The 22,701-nt window shown below is 46.1% G+C and overlaps 4 protein-coding genes across 5 annotated transcripts; 3 read left to right on the top strand and 1 right to left on the bottom strand.

Moving 5' to 3' along the window:
• Nucleotides 1-800: 800 nt before the first annotated feature.
• Nucleotides 801-5,624, top strand: LOC108163490 (leucine-rich PPR motif-containing protein, mitochondrial). The gene is made up of 5 exons (XM_017298806.2): nucleotides 801-1,026; nucleotides 1,227-1,752; nucleotides 1,812-3,123; nucleotides 3,183-4,889; nucleotides 4,959-5,624. The coding sequence occupies exons 1-5, from the start codon at nucleotides 887-889 to the stop codon at nucleotides 5,504-5,506; spliced, it is 4,233 nt and encodes a 1,410-aa protein (XP_017154295.1). The 5' UTR covers nucleotides 801-886; the 3' UTR covers nucleotides 5,507-5,624.
• A 539-nt stretch (nucleotides 5,625-6,163) lies between these two features.
• LOC108163339 (pre-mRNA-splicing factor CWC22 homolog) lies at nucleotides 6,164-11,282 on the top strand. Of its 2 annotated transcripts, XM_033394218.1 has the most exons (4): nucleotides 6,164-6,240; nucleotides 6,940-7,688; nucleotides 7,752-8,991; nucleotides 9,060-11,282. In XM_033394218.1, the coding sequence occupies exons 2-4, from the start codon at nucleotides 6,954-6,956 to the stop codon at nucleotides 11,117-11,119; spliced, it is 4,035 nt and encodes a 1,344-aa protein (XP_033250109.1). In that variant the 5' UTR covers nucleotides 6,164-6,240; nucleotides 6,940-6,953; the 3' UTR covers nucleotides 11,120-11,282. The 2 variants fall into 2 exon arrangements, with proteins under 2 accessions (XP_033250109.1, XP_017154065.1); XM_017298576.2 differs by lacking the exon at nucleotides 6,164-6,240 and having other exon boundaries at nucleotides 6,864-7,688.
• A 197-nt stretch (nucleotides 11,283-11,479) lies between these two features.
• LOC108163682 (40S ribosomal protein S26) lies at nucleotides 11,480-12,213 on the top strand. The gene is made up of 2 exons (XM_017299107.2): nucleotides 11,480-11,579; nucleotides 11,652-12,213. Exon 2 carries the CDS (start codon nucleotides 11,663-11,665, stop codon nucleotides 12,005-12,007), a length of 345 nt encoding a protein of 114 aa, XP_017154596.1. The 5' UTR covers nucleotides 11,480-11,579; nucleotides 11,652-11,662; the 3' UTR covers nucleotides 12,008-12,213.
• Nucleotides 12,214-13,706: 1,493 nt separating this feature from the next.
• Nucleotides 13,707-15,089, bottom strand: LOC108163681 (pyruvate dehydrogenase E1 component subunit alpha, mitochondrial-like). The gene has a single exon (XM_017299106.2). The coding sequence runs from the start codon at nucleotides 15,041-15,043 to the stop codon at nucleotides 13,775-13,777; it is 1,269 nt and encodes a 422-aa protein (XP_017154595.1). The 5' UTR covers nucleotides 15,044-15,089; the 3' UTR covers nucleotides 13,707-13,774.
• Nucleotides 15,090-22,701: the final 7,612 nt, after the last annotated feature.

The following is a 22,701-nucleotide window of genomic DNA, read 5'->3' as shown; positions in this document are numbered from 1 at the left end:
GTATTAAATTAATTCATTTTTTTTAAAGTTATTTACTCCGAATTCCATCCTTTGAAGGGGAAATATTTCAGCAATAAAAAGCTCCTCGCATTAACAGTCTATGCTTACAGTATGAAGGGGAAATATTTCACCAACAAAAAGCTCCTCCTATTGTCTTTACAGTCTGTTAAGTGATAACATTCGATTCTTACAGTACGTTAACAGAGCACAAATTTCGAGCTGTGTTAAGTGGATTCTTACAGTCTGTTAAAGTAAAAGTTGGGAAAATAAAGCAGTTTTCGGATAGAAATTCGCCATAAAAAAACATCGCAGAAAGGTACTTTGTTATCCAGACTCAAATCACAGGGAAATTCAAGCACTTTAGAGAAACAGGGAAAATAACCCTCAAAAATATCCTCTAAAGGAAATTTAAGAAAATTAGGATATTATTGCAATTCTAATGGTGAATAGAGCATTTGCGACATCAAAATAGTCTAAACAAAATAAAAGCAAGGACTAAAAACTAGCCAATTTTGTCGAAAATTGATTCATCAATCGGTTAAAATTATACGAATTTTACTTCCGATCATGGACAGAGAAGAATTAACCCATTGTTGCCCAGTGGGTATTAAAACACACTCCAGGAATTTGGACGAATTTTAGCAAAGTTCAGGTGAAGGATGTCCTGCAAGTTTTGCAACTTAAAAACAAGCATAGGATGGATTTACAAGAAGAGTTTAAAATCAGTAATATTTTCCGCAGCTTAGCTCAAATTGTTCCCCTGTTTAAATACTGGGAGGTTAAGTGGGTTAAGTGAATGAATTCACGGTCACACTGGCACCGACTCGTGCGCTTCTGATTTTTAAATAATAAATTTAATTTTTATTAATTAAAACCGACTCGAACCATGGCTTCCATACTGCGGACGGGGAAACTGTTTCGCTACTTTGCTGGCTTCACCCGGAATGTGCTGGTCAACTCAGTGCGCGATAACGAGGCGAGCAATCTGCTGACAAGTGCGCCCTGCATTTGCAGCCAATTCCAGAGGTAAGTACCGGCCCATTACGCAATAAGACAAGAATTTCATGAAAATGTAACAAGGAATGGCTGAAGAGAAGTACGGGTCACCCAGAGGGGGTCCTTTAGACAAGAATACCTTCATATATTCATTCAAAAATGATTGTTAAATGGTTTACATAACCTCGATATTGAACCTGATCTGGAACATTCCCTTGTGTTTTTCTCAGTGGCTTCGCTACGAATGCCGCCGCCAAGTCGGAGCTGAGTCTCGATAAGCAAATCCGTCGTCTGGACCACGATGTGCGACGCATTGGTCGCATTTCGCGACGGGATCTGGAGGAAATCCTCGATGAGATACGCACACACCGCACCGCGACCAGTTCGCAGTCGTTGATGGTCATACGATGCTGTGGGAATCTGGTGCCCGAGGAGTTGCCCGAGGTACGCACAGCCCTGGTGCAGGAGATCTGGAAGACCCTGAATGCCCTCAATGTACCCATGGACATCTCCCATTACAATGCTCTGCTGCGCGTGTACCTGGAGAACGAGCATCCGTTTGCACCCACGGATTTCCTCGCCGAGATCGAGGCCAAGGGCATCGAACCGAACAGAGTGACATATCAGCGACTGATAGCACGCTATTGCCAGCAGGGCGACATCGAGGGTGCCACCAGAATCTTGGAGTTTATGCGGGGCAAGAGTCTGCCTGTGAATGAAAATGTCTTCAATTCCTTGATCCTGGGACATTCGCAGGTGAGTGAAGGAACCCCTAGGGCATGTATAGATTGATCCATATATTCCCCCCTCTGAAGGCCAACGATTTGGAGTCGGCGAAGGGCATTCTGGCGGTGATGAAGCAGGCCGGCCTAGAGCCCAGTGCCGACACTTATACGACTTTGCTGTGTGCGTTTGCCCGTCATGGAGATCTGGCTGCTTTGCAGGAGACCCTCACAGAATGCGACCAAAAAGAGATCATCTTGCAGGACAAGGATCTGCTGGATACTGTGTACACCCTGGCGGTGAATGGCAATAGCGACAAGGTTGATGATTTGCTCGCAAAGTTGCATATCTCCCCGGGCTTCAATCAGGATGCCGTCAACGTGATACTGCGCCTCGTGAACAAGGGCCACGAAGAGGTGGGTCTGCAGATCCTGCGTGTGATGCCGAGATCGAATCGCGTGAATGGCGAGCCGGTGGATGTGGGCGCCTTCTTCATCCGACAAATGGTAAAGGCCAATCGCCCGGTGGAGAAGATTCTGACCATCTGCAAGACCCTCCAAGCAGAAGGACTCAATCCCAAGGCCTTGTCCATTGCCACGGAGGCGGGTCTCACAAATGGTATCGTGAACAATGCTCTGCCGCTGCTCAAGGAGATGAAGAATGCCGGTTTGCCCATCCGCCAGCACTACTTCTGGCCCCTCATCTGCTCGGTGGAGTCCAATCAGGTGCTGGAGATTGTCCGTCGTATGCAGCAGGAGTTTGCAGTGCTTCCCAACTCGGAAACGATCAGGGATTATGTGATTCCCAGCTTAAAGGAGAAGAACTGGGAGCGTGTCATCACTGCCTTGAGGGATGCTGGTGTCTCCAACTCCACGGCTGTCACTTCTGCTGTTTATGCCGCTTTGGTCACGCATCAGATTGCAGATGCCGCCAAGATTATGGAGAAGAACAGGGCCCACTATGTCCCGGTGCTCTTCAGGCAGCCCTTGATCCTCGCCCTGAGCCACACAAATGATTATGCCTCGTTTATCCGCTGCGTGAGGCAGATCCATGAGGGATTGCAACAGCGTTCTGCTGGCAAAGAGGAGGAGGCCGAACAGGGAGAGGCAGCAGCAGCAGCTACGGAGAAGAACAGCGTCCCCGATGTGGTGGGTGGCATTGTCCAGGAGGCAAGCAACTACTTCCATCGCGATCGTGTGGCCACGCTGGAGAAGATCCTTCTGGGATTGGTCAAGCAGGGGCTGTCCATCAGCAGCGCAAAGGCCACCCAGCTCTCGGACCAACTGGGTGCCGAAATGACGCCTAAGATTTCCGAATTGCTAGGAAAACTAAGCTCCGGAGAGCTGGAGCCGACGCCTCTGCCAAGCAGCGGCAAGCGAACATTGGATTCCCTGTCCATCGATGGTGAGTCATTGAAACATTATTTATTTATCGCTCTTTTAAACAACTGAAATCTCCCCCAGAATTGGAGCGCTTCATTGTTAATGTGGAGGCCAAGGGAGAGAATGCAAACAACATCAAAAGGCAGCTCCTAAATGCCTGTTTCCGTTCTCAAAACATTGAAAAGACCCTGCAGGTCATAGAAAAACTGGAATCGGAAAAGTACCAGATCCCGTTGGGCATCCATGCGCAGCTGGTTGATCTGTATACGCACCACAAGCGCAGCTCTGAGGCCCTGGACGTCTACACGAAGCTGAGGGCCAAAGAGCCCACATTCCAGTTGGATAACCTGAAGACAGTGCGACTGGCGGATCTGCTGCTGCAGGAGGAGCGTGTGGAGGAGGCCTTCCAGGTGCTGGCGAATAACAAAAAGGATGCACCCATCAGCGAAACCGAAGGAAGCTTTAATTATGTGAGCACCGTGTGGCGTGTGCTCAATGCCATCGCAGAGGCCGGGCAGCCGGAGAAGCTGCGTCGCCTGTTCGATGCTCTATTGGCCGACAACTATATTGTGCCCACAAATGTCCTGCTGGGGCCACTGATCAAGGTGCATCTGGTGAAGGACGACATACCCAAGGCCATTGAAACGTTCGAGGGGATCTGCAAGACGTACAAGGTGACACCCTGGAAGAATGAGCTCTCGTGCCGTCTCATCCAGAAGGAGGATGCCGTCAATCTGCAGCGTCTGACCGACCTGAGCACGGGCATCCATGGCGAGGTCAACAGTTTGTACGATCTGGTCTTCTCCTTTGTGGAATGCGGTCGCGTGCGTCAGGCCAGGAAGATCCTGGAGACACCCGGCCTGCGCACACGCCCCCAGAGGATCAGCAATGCCTGCGATCGGTATCGGAATGAGGGTCTGCTGCAGCCCCTCGAGGGTCTCATAGAAGCCACCAAGGACTTGGGACACATCGACCGAAACAAGATCTATTACACCCTTTTGCTGAGCTACGACAAGGCCGATGAGGCCGAAAAGGCTCTCGGATTGTGGACCAAAATGCAGGAAGAGTCTCTGACACCCACCGATGCATTTCTATTGAAGCTGGCGGAAATTCTGAGGCGCAAGAACATTGATGTGCCATTTGTGGTGCCCGAAACGCAACAGCAATCGAGAAGGAACAGAGCGCCCAAAAATCCAGAGCAAACCAAGACAGATACGCCCAAGGAGGAGTCCGCCGTCAAGAAAGAGCCGACTCTAAAGAAGGAGCCAGCCAAGCAGGAGGCTACTGTGAGGCCCGTCTCCCACAAGTCTGGCTTCCGTAAGGCACTGCTGGCCAACGATCCGGATGCAGCCATCAGCCACAAACAGAACCTGGCAGCCACCGACAAGATCAACGTTCTGGACACTTCCCGACTCATTGAGCTCCTGGTGCGTGACGATCGTCTGGCCGAGGCCACCAAATATGTGGAGGAACTCCTGGCCGATGGACTCCATCCGCAGATAAAGATCTTCAGGTTCTATTTGAACAAAATTGCCGCTGCGGGGGATCTGGAAACCCTGCAGAAGATTGGCAAGCAGCTGAACGAAGAGCAGAAGCGCATGGTGTCGTTTGACAATCGTTTCTGCCATGCCAACATTGTGGCCGGCAAGGCTGAGCCGTTCCTCAAGCAATTGACCGTCGAGATAGACACCGCCAAGACGCCCGAGGAGGCGGCCAAGCAGGCGGAGAAGTTCCCACGTGGCGGGGCCGTTGGCATACTCGACAAGCATCCGGAACTGGTGCCGCAATGTAAGTGGAGTGGAGATGCATGAGGGACCCCTGGAGATCCCTATTTAAATCTTGTTTTCTTTTGTACAGATCAAACTCTGGCGGAGAAATTTGCCGCCCACAATCAATTAGGGCCCATGAATGTGCTGTGGATGCATTTGATATCCAGCGGCCAGGAGGCGGCCTCCAAGGAGATCTGGGACAAGCATCTGTCGCAGTTGCCGCGTCTGATGTTCCAGCGCGTTCTGCAGACGGCCCGCGAACAGCAGGACGAGAAGCTGGCCACGTCCGTGATCTTACAGCTAAGGGATAGCAAAATATCCGAAGGAGCCATTGGCAATGCCTACTCCTGTCTGATTGACATCCAAACGACCAAGGGAAACCACGAAAAGGCTCTCGATGTGCTCTCCAATGCTGTGAAAGATGTCTCACTGGAGAATATCAATCGCACGGCCCTGCTGAGGCTCAAGCAGGCTGTCGAGGAGAAGGATCTTAAGTTCCCCTATTCGATACCCGAGAAGCGTGTATCCAAGGCTGATTCTTCCTCGTCCTCCTCCTCCTCGTCGGACAGTAGCGACGATGATGTGTCGCCGAATATTCCCGAAACAGTGCCACGCAAACCAGGAAACCAGGTCTAGATCGGGGATAAGCCTTAAAACCTATTGTAATTAATTTTATTTTAAGTATTTTCTATGGATAAATAATATTGATTGTAAACTAAAAAAATATATATTTTAGTTCTCGTTGTTCCAAGTGCTTTAAGGTTGATTTTTTTTATTATATAAGGAACTTTTAGATATAAGTACTATATACATGGAATCTTTGCAAAAGAGGGCATGTAATAGGTTGTGAGGGTTAGTATTTGAGTAGCATAGAATACAGTTAAATTTGATATTTTATATCTGAAATATCAGGTGTTCTACCATCATCCCTTTATAGTTGGGATGCTGTTGACAGCTTCAACATATTTATTTAATTTTTATAATTGCTACTCCCGTTAAAACCTATGTATTGAATTTCTATTCATATCCAACCTGCAGAAATGCAGCTCTGGAAAATACGGATCTAGTTGTCTTTGATTTCAGTTGATTGCCGAAAAAACCTAGTTCATATTTTAAATATTTTCAACTAACGAAAGATTAAGGCTTTGAAAAAAACATTGCTTAAATTTCATCAAGATTTCCAGCCAAAAAACATAAAATAATCAAGAGCGAGTGTAAGAAAAGGTAATTGAATAACAATTTATCAATTTTAATACAAACTATTAACATTTATTTAATTACAAATAATTTCAGAGGCGCAAAATCAGAAATTTTGGAAACTAACCACGGAACCATACAGCTGGAATTGGAACCAGAACGCGGGACCAAAGGTGGGTTTTCTTTTTTGCATATCGTCAATAAAACAACATAAAAATAGCCTAGGATTGCATCGAATTAAGAAAATCAGTTCAATTTATATATACCACAAAAAGATCTTTTTTTTTTATTGATATTTTCTATCAAAAATATATACATATGAAGGTAGAAGAATATATGCAATGAAGGTATATTTGCGGTATATTTTGTCAATTTCATCAATCTATTAAATTTAATTTTCAACGAATATAGAAATCCAATAATACCAAGTATTTAGAATAGGCCAGTCAAGTAGAAAATTGATTCATAAATCGTATTAAATTATGTGGGCATGGTAAATTGTTTTATCTAGCTCACGACTATCCTCTTTCGTTTTTTTCACCATTTTCGCTTAAACCTCTTTTTACGCCAAATGCAATAAAAGCAAGTGTTTAAAATAAACCAGTCAATTAGAAAATATATTCACTAATCGTTTAAAATTATGTGGGCATGGTTAAATGTTCTATATAGCTAGTAATATTCCACGGAATATAAGAAACGAGGAATATGTAAAATATAACTTGAATTCGTCAGTATATTTACGGTATATTTTTAAAATGAGACGGTATATTTGTAATGATCGGACCATATATTTTGTATCGATAAGCCATACTGTTTTGCCAACGTTTTGCCTGTCAAATTTTCACAAAAGTAGTTTTTCCACTGCAATCAAGGCCTCTCACTAAAAATGGGGGAAAGCGATGCAGAAAGTAATTCGAGCAGTGGCTCTAGTAGCAGCAGTGGCTCCTCGAGCAGTTCCTCCAGCAGTGGCAGCGGCAGTGCCTCCAAAAGTGATGCTGGCAGCCGTCTGGCAAGCGGTCAGGAGGAAAACGATGAGGAAGAGCGGGGCCAGAAGGCAAAAGAAGTGGTAGAAGAAGAAGTGACGCCGGCAGAAGTATCTAATGATTCCCCGGCCGTAGACGAGCCGCCGCAACAGAAGGAGGAGGAAGAAAAGAAAGTGCTACAAACAGACGAAAATGTTGCTTCACCAAAAGAGGAGGACAAGCAAAAGCAAACCGCAGCAGCATTGCCGGAAAAACAATCAAATGTTGACTCTTCCCCAGCTGCTGTTGCTGTTGACACGTCTGTGTCGGCTGGCGTGGAAAAAGCAGAAGCAGAAGCAATACCGACAGCAGCGGCGCCTGCAGAGGCAGCAGAAAAAGCAGAAGAGGAAGCTATAACAAAATCAATTGAAGCGGAAACAGAAACCGAAACATCTGCCCCGCAACGACCCTTGGATGCCACAACTGTGACTAATTCCGATGAGAAACCGCAGCCAGAGGCAGAGGCAGTGACAGTGTCAGAGGAGGAACCTGATAAAGATCATTCCGTGACCACTAATGGAGCGGCCAATGCAGCAGCAGCACCACCACCAACAGCTGCCAGTCCATCGAATCACATCGAAGAGGGCGAAATAACTGATGTAAGTTTTGATCAAACAAAACCACAAGCCACTGAAAAAAACTCATGGCAATCCCTTCCACAGAAGGACGACGATAATGTGCCGCCGCCGGTGCCTGTGCCCAAGCAGACGCTGGCCAGCGAAGTGCGCAAACGTAGTCGCAGTGGTGATGAAAAGAGCCGTAACCGGCGACGCAGTCCCAGCCGCAGTCGCCGTCGCACCCGTACACGCAGTCGCAGCAAGAGCCCGAAGCGTCGCCGCTCCACCTCCTTGGAGCGGAGACGCCGCGATCGTCAGAAGCGACACGAGGAGCGCGATAAACGTGATGAGGTGCGGGCCAGGGAGCGCGAAGATCGTCGTCGCAATGAAAAGTCGCGCAGCAGTCGGCTCGATGATTCTCGCGAGAGATCCAGGCGGAGGTCCAGCGACAAGCGGCGCTCCAGCTCGAGTGGTGGCTCCAAAAGGGCACGTTCGACAATCGCCGACAATGCCACGGTCACAAATCCCACGGCCAAGATCACAGAACGCCAGCGTCGCACTGTGGATGTGCTGACATCGCGCACCGGAGGCGCTTACATACCGCCAGCGAAGCTCCGGCTGCTGCAGGAGGGGATCACGGACAAGGCATCGGCTGCGTATCAGCGCATCGCCTGGGAGGCGCTCAAGAAGTCCATTCACGGGTACATCAACAAGGTGAATGTCACAAATATTGCCATCATTACCCGCGAACTCCTGCGAGAGAACATTGTCCGTGGACGGGGCCTGCTGTCGAGGAGCATCATCCAGGCCCAGGCCGCCTCGCCCACCTTCACGCACGTGTATGCCGCCCTGGTGGCCATTATCAATTCGAAATTCCCGAATATCGGCGAGCTGCTGCTCAAGCGTCTGGTCATTCAGTTCCGCCGTGCCTTTCGGCGCAATGACAAGCTCGTCTGCTTGTCGTCCACTCGATTCATTGCTCATCTGGTGAATCAGCGTGTGGCCCACGAAATACTGGCCCTGGAGATTCTCACGCTCCTGGTGGAGACGCCCACCGATGATTCCGTGGAGGTGGCCATTGCCTTTCTCAAGGAGTGCGGCATGAAACTGACGGAGGTCTCGTCCAAGGGCATTGGGGCCATTTTTGAGATGCTGCGCAACATCCTGCACGAGGGAAAGCTGGACAAACGAGTGCAGTACATGATCGAGGTGCTGTTTCAAGTGCGCAAGGATGGCTTCAAGGATCATCTGGCCATTGTGGGAGAACTGGAGCTGGTCGAAGAGGACGAGCAGTTTACGCATCTCATGATGCTGGACGAGGCCACCGAAACGGAGGATATACTGAGTGATTATAATCCACAAAATCCTTCTCTAATCCCTGGCTAATCCTTATATTCATCAATCCCTCTTTAGATGTCTTCAAATTTGACGATAACTTTGCCGAAAACGAGGACAAATACAAGGGTCTGAGTGCCGAAATCCTGGGCAGCGATGATGGCAGCGGCTCGGGCTCTGGCTCTGGCTCGGGCTCCGATTCCGACAGCGATTCGGATGGTGAAATCAACTCGGATGCCGATGTCGGCAAAAAGACCGATGCCGGAGATATTATCGACAACACGGAGACGAATCTGATTGCTCTGCGGCGCACCATATATCTGACGATCAACTCGAGTTTGGATTACGAGGAGTGCGCCCACAAGCTGATGAAAATGGAGCTGAAGCCGGGGCAGGAGGTGGAGCTGTGCCACATGTTCCTCGACTGCTGTGCCGAGCAGCGTACCTACGAGAAGTTCTACGGCCTGTTGGCGCAGCGTTTCTGCAACATCAATCGAATGTATATACCCCCGTTCGAGGAGATCTTCAAGGACACCTACCAGACGACGCATCGCCTGGACACGAATCGGTTGCGGAATGTGAGCAAGTTCTTTGCCCATCTGCTCTTCACCGATTCCATCAGCTGGGATGTCTTGGACTGTGTCCTGCTGAACGAGGACGATACCACCTCATCCAGTCGCATTTTCATCAAGATTCTGTTCCAGGAGCTCGCCGAATACATGGGCTTGGGCAAACTCAACTCCAAGCTCAAGGAGGAGGTGCTGGTGGAGAGCCTGGCGGGTCTCTTCCCCAAGGATAATCCCCGGAACACACGATTCTCCATCAATTTCTTCACGTCCATTGGTTTGGGTGGACTCACCGATGATCTGCGACGTTTCCTAAAGACAGCGCCCAAAGCAGTGCCCGCGATCAATTCAGAGCTCCTGTCCACTGGTGGGAATCCATTCCGGGATCCAGGATCTGCCCCAGCAGCGGTGGCAGTATCCATTGCTTCCTCCTCTGCCGGTTCGTCGAGCAGTTCCAGTAGCAGCAGCAGCGGGGACTCCAGCGAGAAAAAGTCGAGCACCAGCGACGAGGACAGTGACAGTGAATCCTTCAGCTCCGAGTCCGAGCCACAGAGAAAGCGTAAACGCAAGGAGAAACGCAAGAAAAAGCCCAAGAAGCAGCGAAAATCAGAGCTCAAAAAGTCAAAGGACAAAAAAGACAAAAAGAAGAAATCCAAAAAGGAAAAGGATAAAGAGAAGGAGCGGGAGCGGGAGCGCGAGGAGAAAAAGAAGCGCGAAAAGGAGAAGAAAAAGGCCGCCAAAAAGAAGTCGAAACGCAAGCGCAAGCACCACGAGAGCTCCAGTTCCAGCAGCAGCTCTGAAAGCAGCAAGGCCTCCTCCACATCCTCCTCAGCATCAGAGGCCGCCTCGAGCAGCGACGACGACGACAGCGATGGCCAGCCCCAGTCGAAGACCATGCGCCAGGAGCAGAGCAGCAAAATCCACAACAACCACAACAGCAACAACAAATTCAAGACCCGAAAGGAAGACAGCGATGGATTCAACCTGGAGGGACCACCCATGGGCCGAGAACAGGAGCGCCAACCACATTATCATCATCAGCTCAATGGAAATGGTGCCAGGAAGCGGGAGCCATCGTTTTCTGCCCACGAGGAAAGACACCCGGAGCGGCGAGCGGAGCGGCGAGCGGAGCGAGATGCCCGTCGTGGAGAATCCCGAGGTCTTCGTGGAGACTCGCGAGGCTTTCGTGGAGACTCCGGTGGCCGACGTGGAGACTCCGGTAGCCGTCGTGGAGAATCGCGAGGTCTCCGTGGAGACTCCGATGGCCGTCGCCCAGAAAGCCGACGAGGCGAATCGCAAGGCCGCCGAAGCGATAGAGGAGAACAACGTGGTGGCCGCCTCGGCACTGATCGTGATCGAGAACGTGACAGAGGAGAACGAGATCAGGAAAGAAATAGAGAACGTGAGCGGGAACGAGATCATGACCGTCGTGACAATCGAGACCGTGATCGTGATCGGGATCGTGATCACCCACGTAATCGAGAACGTGCCCGTGACCAGGATCGCGCCAGAAAACTAGAACGAGAACGCAGCTCCCACAAGCGCGTGTCCAAGGGTCCAAGGATAGGTTGATATTTAGACAGTAACGACAACAAAATTTACCCACATGCAAATATTTTTTTTTTATAAATATTTCCATGTAAACTGTGTACAAAGAACCGGATCTATGTTGCTATAACAATTGTAAATGTACTAAAACCAAAACTGCAAAAATAAACAAATTTTATTACACGAATTCTTTGCTGTGTGCCGTTAAATCTGTTAAATTAATAATTAAATTTGAAATACAAATGAAAGATGGCTGCACTCAACGGCTAAGCCACTGCTACCCGTCGTGAACGGCGACACGCACAGCTGTTTTTTTTTCTGTCAGAGCAACTCTGAAACTCGCCACAAAGCAACTCTGAAAAGGGTTGCCAAATGTGCCGTCCAAGTGCCGAAAATTTTGAGCTGGCAACCCCCTTTTCGCATAAGTGTCGTCTGGCGTGAACACGCGGATTTCACTTGGTGGATTTTCAAATTGATAAATAAGGTAATTATAAGTGCCATCCGATGAAATAAATATGTGGGAAATGCTAATAAATGTACCCCGAACATTATGCAGCTGAAAAAAAAATGACCAAGAAGCGCCGTAACGGAGGGCGGAACAAGCACAATCGCGGCCATGTGAAGCCCGTGCGCTGCACCAACTGTGCCCGCTGCGTGCCCAAGGATAAGGCGATCAAGAAGTTCGTCATCCGCAACATTGTGGAGGCGGCTGCTGTGCGCGACATCACCGAGGCCAGCATCTGGGACTCGTACGTGCTCCCCAAACTCTACGCCAAATTGCACTACTGCGTCTCGTGCGCAATTCACTCCAAGGTGGTGCGCAATCGTTCCCGTGAGGCACGTCGCATCCGTACGCCGCCACTCCGCTCCTTCCCCAAGGACATGGCCCGCAACAACCAGAATAGGAAATAAACTTTTCATCTAACTGGAGAATCGGGTCGATGCTTATGCTACACACCAACACCCGCAACAACAACAACAAGAACAGCAGCAGCAAAAGCAGTAAAAATCAACTAAATCCATCAACTATAAACTAGAACAAGTTTTCGATATGGCACTGGTCTAACTGGCGAGAAGCAGACGAAATATAAGCATCCAGTTTTTACATTACACCCGAATATCAATACATTTTTACGTGGTTTTACGTGGGATAAAGTATGCACACAAATCTGCAGCAATCCATCAGCGGCAGTAGCAGCAGCAGCATCCACCTGTTTCGTGAACGGATGCGCGGCGTAGTCAGTAATCTGTGATATCTCATTTCCGGCTCCTGTTTCCTACGTCGTTCACTCCAGTTAAGCAGAGCAGACCAAGAGTTGAATGAGCAGCAGCTTTCATTTCACTACTTTCTCAGGTGACTGTTTTTCCTTGGTTAAGCCATTAAATAATTGCTTTTGTACTCGAATTTCGAATAGTTTTTGGCAGCAAGTGAGAATTTTGGTGGCCAGCTCAAGTCTTTTTGCATTTTTATTGTACAAACAAAAGTTTATTGGCTTAATTATTCATTTCATACTTGGAACTATTTAAGCTATTCCCATGTCTGAATTTCATATTATTCTTAGGTAAATACTTCTGGTTTTCATTATCTTTGTATTCTGCAATTTATGCTTCAAATTGGCGAGAATTTTGTGGCCTGTTGCCAATTCTCGATCGATCGGAAAAGCGAAATGGAATCAATTACGGAAGAAATCTGTCTGCTGCAATTCTTATAAGGAAAAACGCATTTGATAGAGCAGGGAAGCCGGCTTATGTGGCAACGAGACGTCGCTAATTTTGGGCGGCCGCGGCGAAAAAAGAACAAACAAATGCATGTAGAAAAAGTGTAAAAGTGCCATAGTTCGGGAAACGGCCGCTATGAAGTTCAGAACTTGACATGGCGTCACTGAACAGTGTAAGTAATACGTGTTATATGTAAAATACATGTAGAGAAGTTTTATAGGCTCGTGTGTGTCTATATATATTTATATAAACTCTGGATCCGAGGGGATTATTAATCTCAAAACTAGTGCTGAATGAATTTATGTCTAATTATGCCTGGATAAATTGTTGGATTGTTGGAGGAGTTTGTGTGTAAAACCAAATGTATACGCCACTGTGGATGTACAAAGTGATGTATGTGTACATTGAATGTAGCATACATGTATATTGGACCTCTCCAACACTTCCTATGTTCCCATGTACCCATTATACCCAATGGGCATGGGCATGGCCGTGCAATACTGTTTTTTGTTGGCATAAATTACACAGACGTGAGCGCAAAGGCAAATGAGTTCGTGGGGGGTGGTAGGGATATTGCTTGCCCCCTCAATGGGGGTCACATGCGTGTGTATGTGTGTGCACTTCCTTTTCCTGTTTACCCCTTCTTGCCTGTTTTCTTCGAGCCTTCGAGGAGTTTTTGCCTCTTTTCCGCTTGTTCAGCAGCAGGCAGTGTTCCAGGCGCTGAATTATTGTTTTCGTTTTGTTGTGCAAATAAAACGTAGACATAAGCAGCCGTAAGCAGCAGCCGTTGATCATTTAGCATAAATTAAATAGAACGAACGAAGGCTGAATGAAAGGGTCGTCACCACACAAGAGTTAATGAAAGTTTTGATGAAGAGAAAGGAGTTGCAGATTCGCGGCCCAGAGTTTATTCAACAACCAACAATTTTGTGATACACCCTCCATAAACAGAAGCACCGTTTAAACCTCTCCATCCTTTGTATTATTATGCTCCAATTCCAGGGCCAGGACTCCCCGAAGCTTCCCCTCGAAGAGCCCCGAGTAGACATCGCTCCAGAGATTGTTAAGTGGCGGCTCATCATCCTTTCGTGCCGCACGGATGGCCCCCTCTATCTCGAGACGGGCCACTTGATTGATTTCCTGAATCTGGTCCAGAGAGAGGATCTGCTGATCCAAGCAGAGCTCTCGGAAGCCCTGGATCGGATCGTGTTGCCTGCGAACCTTTTGGATCTCCTCGCGAGTGCGGTAGCTGGTGCCCGGATCGGACATGGAGTGTCCCCCATAGCGATACGTGCCGAGCTCCATGAGTATGGGACCCTTGTTCAGGGCATGCTTGATGGCAAACTCCGTGGCACTGCGCACGGCCAGCACATCCTGGCCATCCGCCCAGATGCCCGGCATGAGATCTCCACGCGTGTAGTAATTGATGTTCGAGGCAGCCCTCTCGGAGCGGGTACCCATGCCATAGTTGTTGTTCTCGCACACGAAGATCATCGGTAGCTTCCACAGCAGCGCCATATTGAAGCACTCGAAGACCTGGCCCTGATTGGCGGCACCGTCGCCGTAGAGGGCCAGACAGACGCTGCCATCCTGCAGATACTTGCTCGTGAAGGCCACGCCAGCGCCCAGAGGCACCTGATCGCCGACAATACCCGTGCCGCCGTAGAAGTTCCGTCCGTACATGTGCATGGAGCCGCCCTTGCCGCCGGAACAGCCACTCCGGCGACCCGTCAGCTCCGCCAGCACGCCCACAGCGGGCACACCCATCATGTAGGCCCATCCGTGGACACGGTAGCCGGTGATGAGATTATCGTTGCTTCGCATCGCCGCACGAATGCCCACGGCACAGGCCTCCTGCCCGGTGTACAGGTGGCAGAAGCCGCGCACCAACTGCTCCTTGTAGAGCCTAGAGGCAGCCGTCTCCAGGAGCCTCACGGTCGCCAGCTGGCGGTAGTACTTCAAGGCCTGCGACTTCCTAATGGCCACCACCCGCTCGGGTCCTTCATTGAGGCGATGCAACTTGAAGTCATTCGGCAGCAACATCACACGATATTCGTCCCCAATTCCCATCTTCTGGGCATTGGGAATGGGCTGGCTTTCCTCCGGTACTTCTTTGGTGTCGGCGCCACATGACGGTGACAGGGGACGCGACAGCTGAGTGGAGGAGAATCGCACCAGCAGATGCTTTGCCAGTGGCAATGAATGAATTTTGTTAGCCAAGTTGAACATTTTCGTACGATTATTTCAAATGTGAAAATAAAAGAATAAGAAAGCCTACTTTGCAGGTAAATGAATGTCCATTCAAGGGCCCCAAGGGAATGGCTTTTCAACTTTCAAATTTTAAGCGAGTCTAGAGCCAGCCCATAGAAATCGTGTACCATTGAAATGTATGGTCGTTACTCATCTTTCAACTTACATAATTTGCATGGTTGCATAGCGAACAAATAACCGTCTATATACTATAAAATAAACCATTTTTTGTATCTCCTTTCAGCTGCTGTAACAGACACATGTACTATATACCTCAATTGTTTCACCATTCTATGGATTGCATTGTCGGAATTATAACCTTTTGCACTTGCACACACTTTTCCCCCCACTTTCAGTTCCACTCGCAATCGTCCCTTTGTCCCTGTCTCTGTATCGATTCCACTCTGTAGCCTTTCATGAGTTCTCATGCTATATTTTTACTTTAATTTCCGCTATATTTTGTCCCTCTGTGAGCGAGCCTCCCACCCATTCACTTACGATGCCAATATCCTTTTTTTATACATTTCTTTTTTTGCGAGTACCTAATGCCATGGCCAGAACAAAACACTTTCACTGTCCCCACATACATACATACATATATATTTTTTTTTGTGCTGCTGTGGCTGCTGCTGCTGGAAACTCTGTGAATCGTAAATAAAAACGTTAAATGTTTTTTTAACGTGCGCCACTTAACACTCGGTACAATTTAAAGGCAATTGGGCACACCAGAAAACAGCAGCACAGCATCCACACACCACACAACAAAGGAGTAGGGCGGGCAGGAGCGGGAGCGGGAACACAGGGATACAAACAGGACCAAGAGCAGAAGCAGGACCAGGAGCACCATCAACAATGGCCGCAAAAAGTCAAGCAATGCACATATTGTACATATGTATCTCTTTATACATATATATATAAATGCGTATGACATATCAACGATATATTTCATAGTATTCTGTTTTTTAAAATACCCTTTTAGAGGTACAACTTAAAGGCTGTGTCTACTGGGAATAAGCTAAAACAAATAATCCATAGACTGTAAGCAATTATCATTCATCAAGAAGGAAACTGCAGGCCCGAGCATCGCTTATCTTCATGTCGAGAGACGTGTGCCTCGAAGGAAAATATTCCCTTTACTCACAGAAATAATATAAAGTATTTATAAAAGAATATACCCTTGAAAAAACTATGATTAACTTCTAGAAATATTTACTGATCCTTTAACAGGGTATCCCTGCTCTCCATACAAGATATGTATAAATCCCCAATCTTTTTGTTCTCATTCTGTCATTCTTCTTTCTGTTTCTGTTTTGTTTTATTATCATTATTTGAGCTTTTTGTTAGCTGCCTCGTAATTTAATATAGATTTTTGCCACCCGAATCACGCCTCCTGCACGACTGGTGCTTGCTCATTTTTTATGTTTCCAACAATAAATTGTCAATTGATTTCGGTCTCCTATTTATGGGTCTGCCATATATTTACCTACTTTTTTCCTCTACTTCTGTTTTGGGGGGGAAATGAAAAATCATTCAGCCAGAGGGGGAGGGGCAAACAGACGGTCGGTCGGTCCTACATCTTGTTTCTTGTAGCCTGATTCCTTGTCAAACAAATCGTAAAAATGTGAAATTATTTTTATTTATATAGAAATCATCAAATGCCATTTTCTTGTATTTCAATAATGGGAATGAGAATTGGAGAAAAACAGGGGAAAATTAAACAATTTTTTATGTATTTTTTTTTTTTGGTGGCTGTGGGAGAATATCAAAGTGATATGACGCTTGCACGCTTCCTGGGGGCACACACACACACGTGCACATGTAATACCCATAAAAATTGTGTGCATAAACATACACTATATCTATATATATATCCGCGACCTGCCACTCCCACAGTTGAGTGTTTATTTTGTGATTGATAAAAAAAAAGAGTCGGATGGAAGGGAGGCAGGGATGGGAGGGTGGGGACTTTTCAACAGTCGATGGGTGTTATTATTTTTATTGTCAATGACAGCTGTGGGTTTTTTTTGCTCTCATTTTCATTTTCATTTGTCCTTCCCCGTCACCTTTTTCCCAGTGTACTTGTGGCCTTGGGTCCTTTTCCCGATTCGCGTTTGACGATGGGAAATGTGGCATGTGTCCCGCTATCTGCGGAATGGAATGGAAAGAATAACAGCAAAAGAAATATTTTTATATGCATATGAAAATTAAGCCTTTATTTATAATTGAATGGGAAAGTGGTGGGGGAGGTGGTAGGTACTGGGGGGTCGGGGGGGACTTGAATGACACTAGGCTGAAGTTTATTGAAAGGAAAGGAATACACTTGAATGGCCATCAAGGTACTTAAATGATGATGGATTGATGTACTCACCATCCCTTGGTCAAAGATGGGGTTAAAAAGCGTGGGGCAGGACATGAGAGACTGTTGTTATTGGGCTACGCTTTTACTGATTACCAAAGATACTTACTTGAAATATTTAAAAATTATTTATTTAAATAAATCAACTGCTTATGAGGGTTCTCAGGGGAATGCATTGCTTGAACTGTTTGCATATTTGACAGCTTAAAAGTGTCAAAAGTTGCCTAATTCACAGCTTGAAAGTGACAAAAGTAGCATAGATCGCGTCAACAGTGTTGTAAAATGTACAAAAATTGAAGGGAAATAAAGCTATTCTTCGTTCAATAATATTTTCTTTATAAATTCTATTGCTTTTCAGTTGTTAGTCAATAGCTACTTAAAGGGTTCCACCAAAAACAGTTGCTTCCAAACCAACAGTGTGGTATAACTGTCAAATATTGGGTTATGGGCGTTTCCAATGGATGCTTTATGCAATTAATGTATATCTTTTCACGCTCAAACAGTAAGTAGATCCTTCTCGCATCATTAATCCATTTAATCAGTGGATTGTTTAAGCGTTATCCTTTCGCACATCCTTTGATCAATGGCGTTTATAGCACTCCAACTTGCTCCATATTTGTTTTATCCATCACCTGCAAAAAAGAAGAAGGAAAATAACAGAAGAGAATGAACTCATTTGTTGCCCCACTTGCCAAATGGAACCCAATTCATTCTCTGGCGGAGGCAGGACCTTTCCACCATTCGTTTCAATACAATTAAATTTCCAGGCTGCTTGATTTTGAACGCTTGACGCATTTTAATTATTTTCAATGAGAGAATGCTTTATGAAATTCGCCAGCGACCCAATTGCTCAACGTTCAGGAGGAGGCCCTTTCCAGCTTCTCTGTGACTCCTCTAGGATCTGCCTTTATCCTTTCCGCTCTGGATATGTGTGTGTGTGTGTGTGTGTGTGTGTGGCAAGCGGAAGTGCAGCAAGAAACGAAAATGAATGTCATTCAGTTGGCAGAGTCCTTCGGGACAGTCCTGCATGCAATTAAGCCAGCCCCTCCCTCTGTTCAGCCACCTGTATGAGAAGTGGAGGAGCAGGAGGAGGCGTTCCACCTGAATTGCCGGCTGGTCTTCAGGTTAATTACAATCTACATTGTTTATCGGCCCATTCTTTCCTTACTCTTATCCCAGAATCCCTTGGCGATTTAATAGGATTTTTTTTAAATGTTTCTCTTCCCTGCCAGCGGGTCCTTTTTCTTTGCTTAATTATGCGCACAAAATTTTCAAAAAAATAATTGTTTGAGGTTAATTAATAATTCAGCAAATTCACTGCAGAAGTTTTTCCAGCTGCAGCAGCAGCAGCCCCTCTGTGTCCCGTGTCCTGTGTCCCGTGCACTTTTAATGGACTGCAAAGGACTTTCCCCAAGCAGACTTGCTAATGGCCAAGGCTTTCTCTTTATTTTCCCTTTTGCCTTTTGCCTCCTTTATTGAAGTCTAGTCTGAGGTCTGGACCTGCTCGGTACATCATCTGCATAATTCTTCATTAACGCGAACTTAATGCGTTTATGGTTAACGCAGACAACGCGAAATGATGTTTCATAATTCAATTATCAAGGGGCGTGCGTAAACGGGGGCACAATGTGGTTATGGCAACGGTTACGGGGGTTTTACGGGTTTTTACCGGTTTACGGCTCTTAAAGGTGAAAGTGTTGTTGGGGTCGGGCGAGCACTGGGGCATCAATATGTTGTTAATTGAGAAATTTGCAACTTTTTGAGTTCAAATGAGGTTCAAAGATTGTAAAAGGGTTTGGGTAAATGGCAAGAGAAACATTTCCCGAAAGTGAGTACCGGATATCGTAATGTCCAGCCACGTGTGCCTCTACTGCAAAGGCTTTGATGGCTTGAAAAAATCCACCATAAATCTGCTAGCCATTTCTCTTAAATAAATTGCATTTAATATAATTTCCCATCACTTAAGTAACTCGTTTGCCCCCACCCCCACTAAATAGGGGAAATCCCCAAATGGCCAGATAAGAATTTCATTTCCTATGCGATTCACACGCGTCCAGCAACCGCTTAGGCCTCCTCGTAGTCCTCTCTCGCCCGCCAGTCATAAAAATTGATACGCACAATCGGAAACCCTTTTTCTGTTGTTGTTGTTGTTGTTGTAAAGGACCCTTTTCGAGAGGGCCCGAACTTTAAGGCCGAAACATAAACAAGTTAGTCAAATAAAACATTTTGTTTTTAATAAAAAGCCAAACAAACAGAGAAAAATAAAGAGTGAATGGATCAAAGTAAAAACTCCCAGGAACATATTACATATCGGAAGGGTGTGTGTGTGAGTGCCATGTGTTTGTGTGTGTGCGTGAGCTTAACCCAAATTATCCATAGCCCGTGGCAAAAAAAAGAACGACTTTCACTTACGATTGCGTATACGCAATGTTGTGTTAGAAAATTTTTTCAGAGTAGAAATCATGACATGTTTCGGGCCCCGGCCTCGAAATCATTTATTGCTGTCCACTTGGTTTCTGTTTTTTCTGTTATTATTATCTCATGAATGCTAAATGCCCCAAGAGAGAGCGAGAGAGAGGGAGAGAGAGAGAGACTGTGGGGATAAATATGATATGGGGGAACATTGTGGCAAGAAGCCCTTTGTGCCTCAAGTTATGGCATGCACTGAGAGAAGTGCGGGGCGGTTAAGAAAAAAGATTATTGGTGGTGTGCCTCCACCAATAGGAAGGAATTTCTAGCATCCATTTAGAGTCTACAGAGGATACACGAATAAATGTTCTATACCCCAAAGAAACTAGAAGAAACTGATGTTAATTCTAAAGGTTCTGCAGTTGAATTTCTTCTAAGTTACCTTTATTTTTTTCTAAGAGATACTTTATGATGTTTTCCAACACTTTTTTGAGCTAACCAACACTGAATTGCCAGAACACTTTAGAATTCGAAAGATGGCACTATCCAGGTTGTTCTTCCAGATGAATGTTTATTTATTATTTATTAGGAAATATTTTAGGGAAGTTACCAACACTGTTCCTGTCTGCCCAGCACTGTTATTGCTTGCCAACACTGTTTACCAGCACAAGCGACCAACACTGAATTGCCAGAACACATGAGAATTCGAAAGAAGCCGCCCTTAAAATGATTCTTTCAGATGAAAGCTTTTGTATTATTTATAGGGAAATATTTGACAAAAGTTACCAACACTGTTCCTGTACGAGCGTATTCAAAGCATATTTCGTGTTCGGTTTCTGCTCAAAGCACTTTCTGAACTCCTTGCCTTCCCCAAAATGTATACAAAAACTGTCTTTTGTAATACCCATTCCTTCTTTTCAGTGTATAACTATAAAGTACAATGTACATATGCAAACGAGTCCGCCGTGATATCTTCTACAATTTATCATACGGCAGAACTGAGTTGTGCGTGTTCCCAGGCTCCATTCCTCCCCCTGTCTCTCCCTCTGCGTGCGGGGTTTTCCGGTACGAGACATTATAGTCATCATTATCATCAGCATCTTCATCATCGGAATCATGATGATGATGATGATGATGCCACTTGGATATCTTGTGGCTTAGCCTGACCCATTATCCCACTTATGCACATTGAAGGCATTCAGTCAGTCATTCAGTCAGTCAGTGAGTCAGTCGTCTGCCTTCCTGCTGGGTTTTGCTCGACTCTGACTCTCGTTTTGGGATTGCGCACGAGTTGAGCAAAGGGAGAGAGAGAGGGAGAGAGTGCCACAGATCCTGTGGATTCCTATATGTCCTGTGTGTGCGTCTGTAGCCTCTCCGTGTCATTGTAATGGCGGCACATCCGTTGCAAGTAAATGCCATTTGTCGAAATAAATTTCCGTTTTATTTAAATCCACGCACAGTCGGAGCCACAGCCAGAGCCAGAGCCCGGGTCTGGGCAGGGAGAATGGTTAGAATGGAGCTGGAGGTTTTAGGGGGGAATAGAAAGGTGGGTGGGGGGATACACACATGGACAAAGCGAGGCTTAAGTGTATATTTTATTATTATTTGGACTGCTTGATGACATTTACCAGCTGCCAAAGACCGGATGTCCTTCTATGCACACGTATACTCGTATACCTCTGTTTCCGGGCCCCTCCATTGTGCCATCATACCCCCAGCTACACTCTGATATACTCTGCTATCACCTAAAGTACCCTGTTACTCTCTGCGCTCTACCCTGTTCCTTTTTCCTCTTTCCCTCTTCCAACACCCTCTCTCTTTATGCCGCCCGTTGGCTTTTGATTGCCGCATTGCGTATGTTCATTTGTATTTTGTATTTGTCCTGTATCTAACCATCTATTTATCTATCTATTGGACTCACTTTACCATGCTCTCGCTCTCGCTGTCGCTCTCGGAAAAAGGTGTATTTAATAGAAGGTTGGGCTGTGCAGCTCCCTGGAACGCAACAAATAGAGCCCTCTCCCCTGACCTGGCAGACCTGCCAGTTATTAGACCTTGCTCTATCCCTTGCTCTCTCTATTTCCTGCCCAACAACTGTTGCCTGCATTCGGTTTAGCCTTTCGTCAGCTGCAAATCATTTGCCAGCATTAAATGTTGCCCCAAAGGCCAGAAACCCCTCGCAAACGCTCTCAAAAGCCCTTTGGCAAAGTGTTTCCTATAACACCACCCACCACTTCATTCCCCTGTCATTATTTATGAGATATTTGGTTCATTCCATGTCCAGCATTTGTTCGTTTTTGGAAAGGAAGGTTTTTCTATGCCATAGAATTGTAGAATAGCTTTAAATTTGGAACAGTTTTACCATCAAATTTACTAATTAATGATTTTTAAAAGTTTTTTAAGGAACATATGAATTTAAAAGTGTCTTTTAAGTAAATAAAACTTGGTGTTTTACGAGTATATCGATAAGTACTTATTATCCATCTTCTTTAAACAATTGTTTATCATTTATTCAACTAAAAATGCTGTTTTTTTTCCACGGTTTGTATTCTAATCTTCTGGAAAACAACCATTTTTTATATATACTAAAAGATTTTCCATACCATTGTGGAGTTTTCTTTACTGAATGTAATTTGTACACTATTTTCTAATGTCAGATGATACTTCTCGGCTTCAGGGAAGAAATATGATTGAGGCATGGAAAATGTACTTACCGCACCAGGAATCAATCTACCAGAAGAGCTGTCAATGTTTATGGATCATTTATCCAAGTTTCGGACACACGCATACCATTTGCCTTCCTTCAGTTTAATGAAAACAGAACCCACAGCGAACCCAAGGCCTAGCAACCGAATTCCAAACCATTCTTGCC

Source organism: Drosophila miranda, chromosome 4 (genome assembly GCF_003369915.1).
Source record: "Drosophila miranda strain MSH22 chromosome 4, D.miranda_PacBio2.1, whole genome shotgun sequence".
Classification (NCBI taxonomy): domain Eukaryota; kingdom Metazoa; phylum Arthropoda; class Insecta; order Diptera; family Drosophilidae; genus Drosophila; species Drosophila miranda.
The sequence above is the reverse complement of the archived record's forward strand: the minus strand, read 5'-3'. Positions and strand labels throughout refer to the sequence as shown.

What these genes read in the sequence shown, in the direction of transcription:
- LOC108163490 (XM_017298806.2), top strand. Translation starts at nt 887, where the DNA reads ATGGCTTCCATACTGCGGACGGGGAAACTGTTTCGCTACTTTGCTGGC. An exon ending in TGATCCTGGGACATTCGCAG is followed by an intron (nt 1,753 to 1,811) that starts GTGAGTGAAGGA and finishes CCCCCTCTGAAG; the next exon opens with GCCAACGATTTGGAGTCGGC. An exon ending in GGATTCCCTGTCCATCGATG is followed by an intron (nt 3,124 to 3,182) that starts GTGAGTCATTGA and finishes AATCTCCCCCAG; the next exon opens with AATTGGAGCGCTTCATTGTT.
- LOC108163681 (XM_017299106.2), bottom strand. Translation starts at nt 15,043, where the DNA reads ATGTTCAACTTGGCTAACAAAATTCATTCATTGCCACTGGCAAAGCAT.
- LOC108163682 (XM_017299107.2), top strand. Translation starts at nt 11,663, where the DNA reads ATGACCAAGAAGCGCCGTAACGGAGGGCGGAACAAGCACAATCGCGGC.
- LOC108163339 (XM_033394218.1), top strand. Translation starts at nt 6,954, where the DNA reads ATGGGGGAAAGCGATGCAGAAAGTAATTCGAGCAGTGGCTCTAGTAGC. An exon ending in AAGAGGGCGAAATAACTGAT is followed by an intron (nt 7,689 to 7,751) that starts GTAAGTTTTGAT and finishes TCCCTTCCACAG; the next exon opens with AAGGACGACGATAATGTGCC. An exon ending in CGAAACGGAGGATATACTGA is followed by an intron (nt 8,992 to 9,059) that starts GTGATTATAATC and finishes ATCCCTCTTTAG; the next exon opens with ATGTCTTCAAATTTGACGAT.